This window comes from Echinococcus granulosus, assembly GCF_000524195.1.
Source record: "Echinococcus granulosus chromosome Unknown EG_S00219, whole genome shotgun sequence".
Lineage (NCBI taxonomy): Eukaryota > Metazoa > Platyhelminthes > Cestoda > Cyclophyllidea > Taeniidae > Echinococcus > Echinococcus granulosus.
This window is the reverse complement of record NW_020170599.1, coordinates 6310-16392: the sequence shown is the minus strand read 5'-3', so window position 1 is coordinate 16392 and position 10083 is coordinate 6310. Positions and strand designations below refer to the sequence as shown.

Sequence of the window (10083 nt, the reverse complement as noted above, 5' to 3'; positions counted from 1 at the left end):
CGTGGCCTAAATCTTTCCCATAAGCTATTGAGGAGTTTTGTTTTTTTCCTGAGAAAAGGCATAGGTAAATAAAGGTGACTCCGTTCTTGACTCTTATTGCTGCGTGTTGACCTACATAAATCAGTTTCTCGGTCTTTCAGCCTCAGTTTCTTTCCTTTTATTTGCGTATGGCAAAAAAGACCGACGTTGCCATCGAGTGTTCAATTCTCAGGTGACGGGATAATTGCATACAATGCTATGCTGATTAAGTGCACCACTGCGTCAAGATCGCATTCATCCTCGAATATGGAGTACGTTTAGGGGTTGAAATGAAGTTTTGGGAAATGGTATGCTTCCATAGTCGTTAACGCTACGAAAACGGCAGCCAAATAAATCGGGTCCAACCGGGTCGCATGGACCTTAACACATTTCACCCATTGTGCCTTCACCCAGCTACTGCTCAAGATTTCAAGACGTTACTCGGGGATATCCCCGACCTCGCTTCTACTTTGTCTCATAAACAAATTGAAAGTCCCTAGCTGCAAATCTGCGGCAACCTTGGACCCTCAAAACACCGAAAGATGTCACTGTTATGGAGGGCCGGAACTCCGTCAAACGCTACAAAGGGTCGATTACGCAGTTACGAATTTCCGCGTTTCCAAGGACCATCCACACTAGACCAAATCAATCCTCCTTGATGGGTGCCAGTGAGGCTGAATAGAATGAGTTTTCCGTTACTATGCACACGATATCGAAAAAGAGTTCGGGTTATACAAGGAGAGTGAGCGTAAACCGCTCAACTATTTGTGACGATGAGACTTCTCCGAGTGACGATGCCGATGCCGATGCCGATGCTTATAATCTACAATTCAGAAGTACGATCAACAGCGGACAGGAATTCCGACTAAGCTATTCACAATCGCAGAACTCACCACTTTCGCACTTGCTGCACTTCGTTGGCTTCTTCCTTTTGGGTGATCTCGAGGATGCTGGGGAGGTAGATTCTTCCTGATCTGAGAGAAGGTATTCCATGCCCTGGCGTTCTGGTGTGGTTTCAACAAATTCCCGACTACCACTTCCTAGTGTGGGTTCTCTACGTCTCATCTGCTGTTGCCTATCACCGCCACCACCACCACCACGGTCACGAAACCTTGGTGGTGGTAGTGGTGAGATGTGTCGTCGTCGTCGTCGTTTGAGGAGGTGGTAGTGGTAATGCGTTTTCCCGCTTCTCCCGTCGGTATCGAAACCACTCCTTTGCCACTGATTGGCTGAAATCGACGTGGATACGTCGGTCGTCAATAACAACGTTATCCATTTTGAAGAAGGCCTCCTCGCAGTCCTCCTTCCGAGCGAATTCAATGAAGGCGTACTGCAGTGAATTGCCTGATCGTCGGTCATAGATCACCTCCGAGGAGAGAATTTCACCAAAGCGACTAAAAATGATTTCCAAGTCTTCGCCCCGAGTGACGGGATTGAGACGACACACGAAGAGCACATTTTCGGGAGGTTTGGCGTCCACGTCAGGTAGGTCACCGAGAAGGGTCAGTAGCTGGGCGTTTGTGCGTGCTTCCTTCATCGCCTCACGTTCTACTCGCTCAGCTTCTGTCAACTCTCTTCCATCCGCTTCACCATCTAGATCTTCATCTTCTTCAATCCGCGGAGGAGCCGTGCTGTCTGGGTCCTAAGGAGAATTAATACAAGTATCAATAAATGAGCGAACCTCGTAGGATCTAAAGAGTCTTGGAGAAGAGGAGGGAACCTCAAGACCATCCGGATCTGTGAATGGATCGTCCAGAATGATTGCTCGATGAATGCGAATATTGCGATAGGGACGCGACTCCTTGTCACAATAAGCATCGTTGATTTTCGACAGAAAATCCTCACCTTCTGCTACCTAAATATGCAATGTGCACGTAAAGAGATCATTTTATAGTTATCACACAATGCCAAAGACGCTGTGTTTGTTGTTGAGATAATCTAGATCATCAGCGAGGGTGATAAAGAATTGTGACCCATGTTGACCGTTGCCGTTATTGACCATGGAAACTAAGCCGCGTTTTTTGTGGTATATTTTGGGTAAAACTTCACACTCGAAAAATCGAGCTTGTTCTCCATAAAGCTGTTCAAAAATGGAGCTACCACCACGGCCGGTGCCTGAGGGGTCTCCCGTCTGAGCAACCAAGTTTCGCTGAACACTGTGAAACAAGCATCCATTGTAGTAGTTAACTTTGCACAATTTGAGAAAGTTAAGCGAGCATCTAGGCCGTTCTTCGGTATACAAATCAACCACAACATTTCCCAGGGACGTCTCCAACAGAACCGACATCCCGATGCAAGGTGCGGAACGATCCAATTGGAACTCAGATGCGAAGGTTGTACCTACCAAAAAAGGGGAAGATGATTATGAACAAAGTTGACGGTAGCCTTGAAGATCAAATAAGCTCAATACAGTTGTAGAGTAAAGTCCACAGAAAAATAAGACTACAGGCTGCATACACATGTGGCAGATTGTATTCGAAAATCGAACTTTCTTTTGCAGGGCAGTTTTTGTAAAATCGAATGAAAGATACTTTCACACGTTTTTACAAACTTACAACTACTGTGTAGAATATAGTGCTGTTGCTGACTTTGTTTTTTCTTTATAACGCATACAATGCGAACTGATAGGTAGAACTGCTGGTTTAACAAATCACACCTACAAATCGACAATTTTATGCACTATATGGTTTTAGAAAATTGCTCCCAGTTTTTGGCACTTTGTAATTTACGTTGATGTCAATAACACCTTAACACTTTCACTGTGAGGCAGGTACTTTGAATACGCTCACAGGGTTTTTAACTTACTGATTTGTTGGTTGTCATTGTGCCTCCTTCTCATTGGTGTACTAATAGGTGCCTCTCGGTTGTTGCTTGTTCAGTGTTCATGCACTAGCAACATCTGTACCAGTGATTTGCTGTACATATACATGTCATCGGGTAAGACTTTTATTCTAATTTGCTTTATGTGTAGCCATTATACGTATATTCCTTTTCCCGGTTTTACCATGACTGCGAACAAGGATTGGCTGGCCTACGTCCTCGAGCCGCACACTCTTCTAACGGACTTGGGGCATCTTACAGATGACTACAAAGTTAGTTTGATGCGTTCCTTCCTCGCCCAGGCCGAATGTCACGACCGTCGCCTCTCCTCTGTGTCAGTCGGCGAAGAGGAGAAGCTAAATTCTGAAAACCCCTCCCCATCTTTAAACGCTATTCCTATAAATTACGACAAATCAAGGACTCTCGACTGTCTCGCAGTGGTGATTGCAGCGCACTTTCGCTTCAACGTCAACCTCTTCGCTGGCATGATCACAGAATTGCCACTTCGGCTTGCCTCGCGCCTCTATCGCATGCTTTTCCATACCCTGTTAGAGCGCAACAGTCGTGGCTCCACAGAAAGTGGCGGCGCCTGTACGACACCGTATGATTTGGGACCATGGGACAGTCTGGAACCCACTCTGGCCTTCGCGACTCTGGTCTACCATCTGTGGTGCTTGCAGGTGGCTTTCCTTTAACTTGTTGCAATTTTATTGTTCGGAACTGCTTGCAACACATGGTGAATGAGGTTGACAGAAAAGGAGCGGCAAAATGGGCAACTGGGATCATAGTGGGATAATGAAACATGTGTACTGTTGCGGCAGCGACCGAGGTGAATTCTGAATTCAGCATTAGGTGTTTCTTCTCTAGATTTTCACAGAATAGGCTTGTTAATTGTATGTAGTTAAGCTTGATTCTTATTCCCATCATAGGCTTTTTGGAGGCATTCACCTCCTTGGCAGTAATGAAAGGGTTTGTTGTACATCCAACCGCTCTACTACAAACTAGCGTTCCAATTACTCAAGAATAGATACAGAATAGAAATGGATGCTCCCGTGGTGGTTCTAAACGCGATGCTAATGGGCCAATGTGCTGCATTGCTACCCGTGGTAGTGGAGGTCAGACGCTATTCCTCCAAATGGTAGGCAACACTAGTAGTGCATGTGCACCCACAGAAAGGTGTGCTGATTAACTCAGTTTCTTGGCGTCAAAGGCATGCAGCCCGAACTGGTTGGTACTTGCTAATATCGACAAAGTACTTCGCAGTGATGGTAGTGATGTGCATTTGTTTCAAGCGCAGCTACATATCGATTGTCTGACGTTTCTAGCTGTGACAGCTTCCAGAAGTCATTTCCATGAACATTCTATAGGCGGGTCTGCTGATCAGCACGTAATTTGATGAGAATCCCTATTAGAAAAGTGGATGGTGTCGTGCTGAATACTCACGTCTTTGGGAATTTGGCTCGTGCCGTGTAACGGGATGGGCGTGCTCGACTAAAATTTATCAGCTGTACTGCCAAAGACTCGTTTCATTTGGTGTTAGAGCATAAACTCCAAAATACCAACTTGAACTCCTCCCGTATAGGTGTGGAGGATTGGTGCACGGAAGTCGGATGAAATTCAATCACCATAGTGGTAGACCTTCTTTGAGAATCTTATTCGAACGTGAGGGTAGTCGTGTTCTCATTTTAAGCCACCACCTGATAATATTCCGAACATAGGTGGCGCTATCGGATAGTATGCTGTCTCTGCCGAACCGCGATATGACACCTGCGGTGTGGGGTCTTTCGGAGGTGCCGGATCAGGCTTTCTTGCAGGACAGTCGGGCGGACCGCGAAGCTCTTCTTATGCGTCACGAGGAGTCAGCTTTGCGTGTTCACGACCTTCTGCGTCGTCTGCAAGCGAACGAGTCTGCTGTAAGCGTTGCTCGTCCCACACCAGCCTCCCTTGCCATCACCAGGACAGTCTCGGGAGGGGAGGTACCTCTTTCGGCCAATCGTCTTGTGGCCGGGACTTCATTCACTCTCGGACGCCTGGCTTTCCAACATAATCTGCTAGAAAGGGCTACAGAACTCTTTATTCTGGCACAGAAGGCCATCGCCGCTGCGAAGGTTGGTGGCCTACTTGACGTTTTTTTTTTTAAGGTCATCATATAACTGCCGTTAGCGTTTCCCTACTCCGTCAATTTCTGTGCATAACCACCATTTCGGGTTCGTCCATTCCTCTACTCATACCTGCTTAAAAATGCATGTTTTGCAGTTGTTGAAAGTAATGATAGTCTCCAAAAGAGGAATTTTCAAACAAACTTGGGATTTTGCAGTTTAGAGAAGATGAACAATTTTAAAGAATTGCAGCTCGCATTTATTCTTCCACGTGGTCCCCTATTACTATCATACACTTATTCCAATGTTCGACTAATATTTACGAAACACAATAAAGAAGGAATTGCCTGTAGGGCGAAAGCGTTCCAGGACAGTCTACCTCACCGCGTCATTCAGCCCTCTTGTTGTGGTCAGAAGCAGAGGACTCTGTTCGTACCGAGTGTGGGTAGGTTACCCTTCTGCAATCGCGAGTGATTGTGAGTAAATGTGGTCATCATTCTCGTAGGCCGACTGGTCTCGTGTGTAATCTGGTGAAATGAGAGCTAACGTGTCCATCTAACGTCCAGGACGACGTGATGGCACAGGGGTGACTGTTATGGCTGTAAGCTGGGAACGTAATCACCATGGTGCGAATAGTCACTGATAGACATCTTCAATGGATTTCTTTGAATTGATGTTGAAATGCACACGGGCGATTATTAGGTCTATGTACTGCGAATCACCACGACCGAGATCGTCACCGACAGGTGTATTTCAGTGTTTGGGGTTATAGATCGTCGACCAGTCGACTTACTGCTGCTGATCGGCTTAGCGTGACATTGTGGTTCAGTGCTTGAAGGTCTTTGTAGATATTACAAAATATCAGCCAGTTTAAGCCGGTGTTTGAAGATAATGTATGTTTTTAGCCTAACGTAGGACCGAAAATCTATTCCCTCATCTGGCAAAAATGTTGTGTTCCCTTTTCTGGCTAGTTGGAGTATATAGAAGAGGCTGGAATGACATCCCTTCTGGTGAAGAGCTACTTGACATGTTGCCAACAGCAGCAACTCCCACGCTTGCTGCCAACGCCGTCGCCTATTACAGGTCACTGGCACCTCGTTGACGTATTTTGCACCACCCTGCGTCAAAGCCTCGATGCAAATGATCCGGAATTGTTTTCTCTCCTCGCCTTTTCCATCCCTTCTCCGGTGAGGGCAAACCTGCGCGGATCATCTTCATCTTCGTCGTCATCCATGGGAGAGGTCGAAAAGGGGACAGCGTTAGTACCAACGAGATGGTGTTTTGTTGCACCAGAATAGAGCATTCTGGATTATGTGGCTTTGTCTTTTACTTGCATTTTGTTTTCTATCTGCTCAGGAAGGGCAAGTTTTTGCAGGAGGATCTAATCGCTGCTCTCGAGGTGGATATCTCGATGTCTAGATCCACCGTTCTACAACTCGGTTTTGGACTGCGACGCTACTTACAGCAGCTGATCCATGAGGCACTTGTCACTTTGACTGCCCGTTGTGCCAACTCGCCGAGGAAAGAAATCACTCATCTGAGGAGGGTCTTCCACGATTGGCGTTCCTTCTACACCAAGGTGGTTGTGAGTAATGGAATGAAGGGAATTCTCCAGTCGTCGTCAGTTCAAAGCGCTGCTTTTTGTGAGACTCTACTGTCGGTCACTGGGGTAGACGATGCACCCTCGATTGATGCGAAAGAGGCAGCAGGCATTCTCTTCACCGGTCTCGATCGTCTTCTTTGTGGAGATAGTACCGGAAAGACCGAGGTGATAAACTTCATCGGTGACTTTCTTGTCAGAATTCGATTGATGCTTTCTGGAGGAAGATCCACTGCAGCTTCACGTACTGCTATGGTCTTTGTTGATGCACTGGCAGGTTCGGCTTTGGTGAGTGTTGTGGATAGCTTTATTTCGATATGAGGTGGCTCATTCGTTGCCCACCAAAACTTGTTTAGGCTGCTATCCAGGGAGTGTAAGGATCTCAGGTTTTATAGGCCTTGCATATATTTTGTTCTTCCTGAGTTGAGTTCCTTCGATGAAAAGTATTCTGTTATTCGTCAAAAATCTGGTAATTTATGCATATAACTGGCCGGTCTATTTGGTCGTGGAGCTTTTTGAACAAGTGAAATTGTTGTTGCATAATGCAAGAAATTATCATCCTCGCACTCCTCGATTTAAAACTCTTTTAACTACTTAGATGAACTCTCTGCCCACTGATTTCCAAACTATCACCGAAGCCCTTCAAAAAGATCGAAGGTTGGACAAGCAGGCGCCCGATTACCTTTTCAATGATCTTCCAGACGTGGCAGCAGGGTGCACACTTCCGCCACCCCTTGTTGTGCCACAAGTTCACCGGGGTCACTTGTATCCCGAAACTCGAACCACCTCGCCCTTCTCCCTCCTCATCACCAGTTCCAATCCCAAGATTGTACTAAATGCCTGCACAGATCTGCTAAATACTGGGTTGTCTGTGGAAGTTATTCTTCGGTCCGGTGGGTGGGTGGATACCATCTTGCCGAGTGTAATCAAGTGGATCACTCCTTCTGACCTGCCTTCTAAACAAAGACGCGTGAGCTGCGTTCTCTCTTTTCGTGCAATTATTATAAACTCTTTTACTTTCTGCCCTTTTGTGTGTAGGATGCGTCTTCAACTGGGGGTTTGCCTCCACGTCATTTGTATGAATTCCTCGCCGTAGCGTTGGAGAATGGTCAGTGCTGCCTCCCACCACTCCTGCTACTGCTGCGTGCAATCGATTTTCGCAGGGAGCGTGGAGACTATGAGGCGGCGACAGCTTTCTGTGTGGCAGCAAATCACGTTTTGCCACCCCTTGGACAAGGAGCGCCGGGCGGTCCCACCGGAGGCGGTGGTGGGGGTGGAGCGCTTTGGCGACGCAGTCTCCCTCGCTGGATTCGTGGGATCATGGAACACGAGGCTGTGGTTGTGGACCTCTTGAAGAGTATGAATTGCAACAGTTTCTCCTTCACCTCGTCCCAATTGCGAGTTGAGGAGGCGGAATTGGTGAGTCGGTGTAAAGCCATCTTGGCCAATGATTTGGGACCGGACGCGGTGATTTCAGATGACCTCGTGTCGTGCGCTGCTTGCTACCTTCTAATCAAGGTAAGCTTATCTCTCTTCGAACACCGTTTTTGGCACTCTGTAGTCAGGAATGTTGGTACTGTTATGCTTCCAAACAAGCATAAGCTTTCTGTAGTGCTTCTTTTTCTTCAGGAACCGGCATTTTTGTCGACTCTTGGTAGCGGCCCTCCGATGCTGGAATTCATCACATGTCTCCACAAACTCTCAATGGAGAAGGAGAAATCTCCTCTTGCGGTACGCGACCTCTGCATCAACCGTCTTTCAATCTGGCTTAGACCGATCCTCGAGGTACCGTCCCCACTTCCACCACCGCCACCACCTTCCAGAATGTCGAGAGGTTAGTTCTATTTTATTTCCCTTTACTGGTACGCTCCTTCAGACCCACGACACTTAGCAACGGTCACTGGGGCAGGAGGTAGTGGCAGTCCTGCGTTGACATCAAACACTCCGATCCCTCCACCCAACACTGATCCTCTGCGGTTTCTGGTTCGACTCCTTACACAGGTGCAAGGTGATGGAGTTCATCGTCGGCTTCTCGACTGTTTCATCACCTGCTTAGCTGGATGTTTCATGAGTATCCAGCCTCTGTTTAAAACCGACACAATCGCAGAAATCTGGCTCTCTCTCCCTCCTCTCTCGGTCAGTGTGTCTGTTATAACAAGATTTGTGTAGGGTGTTGCACCACAGGCTTTAGCGGAGACATTGCAATTCGCGTTGACGTGTGGCATCAGTGCGGAGCCACGAAACGTGAAATGGCTCCTCCTTCAAGCAGACCTTCAGATGGCATCAACAAATGCGGATTCCAGAGCAGTGCTATCTCTAATTCTACAGGCAGCGGCAGTGGCGAGCGACTACTTTGCACGACCTGTACCGTCGAGTGTGTTCACTGAACGCGTAAGTAGTCGATTTGCCTGTTCCAATCATTCGCTAAAGAGTTACTTCATAATTGGTGTGAAGAGAGGATAAACGGACAATTGTAAGGGGAGGCATACTACCGCTACCGGCTTTCCACGCGGTCCCTTTACCACAACTACTCACGCATTCCAAAGTTCAACCAGTGCTCACAAAGGCTTTCAACAAAGAAGGCATTGCCATTAGACCGAGAACATTCTAAGCCGGTCCACTTTGCCTTCTCATTCAGCCCTTCTTTGTTGGCCAAAAGCAGAGGTCTCTGTCGGTAACAAGTTTGGATGGATTTAACCTTCCGGAATCGCGAATGGTTATGAATGCATGTGGTCATCATTGTCGTAGGACGACCCGTGAAATAAATGAGAGCTAACGTGTCCATCAGACGTCCAGGACGACGGATGGCTGTGGGCTGGGAACGTAACCACCATGGTGCGGATGGTCACTGATACGCATCTTCAATGGATTTCTTTGAATTGATTTTGAAATACACACGGGCGGTCATTGGGTCTGTGTACTGCGATTCACCACGACCGAGATCGTCACCGACAGGTGTATTTCAGTCTTCGGGGTAACAGACCGTACACCAGTCGACTTACTACTACTGCTCAGCTTAGCGTGACATTCTAACTCAGTGCTTGAAGGTCTTTGTAGATATTACAAAATACCAGCCTTGAAATGAGAGCCAGCTTGTCCACCGGACGTCCAGGACGACGGGACGGGACAGGCGTTTCACTTGCTGACTGAATGTTCACATGGATGATTGCTATGGCTATGGCCCGGAAATCATCACGATCGAGGTCGTCACTGACAAATGTGCTAGTCTGTGAGATAAGAGACTGTGCACCATTCGTCTTACTACTGCCGATCAGCTTCACGTGCCACCCTTGTCCAGGACCGGAGGCCTTCAAATTCGGGTTTTACGCCTCGTCGCGCGAAAACTGCGACTCTCTTCCTCAGAAGTCTGACTTCACAAGCATTATTAGTATTTTACTCTGACCTTAAGATCTACACCAGGGCTAGTACCGGGACCAGTTCAATTCGAGCGTGAAGTATTGGCTACAACAATGAGAAAAAAAGGGAGAGCGAAGAAGTCGAGGCTGAAAAACTAAGGATTATGGCAAAGGCGTAAATCTCCCATGT

At 47.3% G+C, this 10083-nt stretch overlaps 2 protein-coding genes across 2 annotated transcripts in view; one reads left to right on the top strand and one right to left on the bottom strand. All coding sequences in view use genetic code 11, as the record gives it.

The window, feature by feature from the left end:
* Positions 1 to 1120: 1120 nt before the first annotated feature.
* EGR_10428 (Peptidyl-prolyl cis-trans isomerase-like protein) lies at positions 1121 to 2305 on the bottom strand (the record flags this gene model as incomplete). Its single annotated transcript, XM_024499677.1, has 3 exons — positions 1121 to 1660; positions 1700 to 1873; positions 1922 to 2305. The coding sequence occupies 3 exons, from the start codon at positions 2303 to 2305 to the stop codon at positions 1121 to 1123; spliced, it is 1098 nt and encodes a 365-aa protein (XP_024345905.1).
* Positions 2306 to 3023: 718 nt separating this feature from the next.
* The window catches only part of EGR_10427 (Integrator complex subunit), a gene marked incomplete at both ends in the record, with an annotated part of 7690 nt that continues 630 nt past the window's right edge, over positions 3024 to 10083 (top strand). The window contains 9 exons of the mRNA XM_024499676.1: positions 3024 to 3518; positions 4557 to 4946; positions 5909 to 6195; positions 6294 to 6825; positions 7136 to 7507; positions 7576 to 8055; positions 8167 to 8371; positions 8414 to 8673; positions 8707 to 8928. Of these exons, the coding sequence (XP_024345904.1) occupies positions 3024 to 3518; positions 4557 to 4946; positions 5909 to 6195; positions 6294 to 6825; positions 7136 to 7507; positions 7576 to 8055; positions 8167 to 8371; positions 8414 to 8673; positions 8707 to 8928 (3243 nt within the window). The remainder of the gene's footprint in view (positions 3519 to 4556; positions 4947 to 5908; positions 6196 to 6293; positions 6826 to 7135; positions 7508 to 7575; positions 8056 to 8166; positions 8372 to 8413; positions 8674 to 8706; positions 8929 to 10083) is intronic.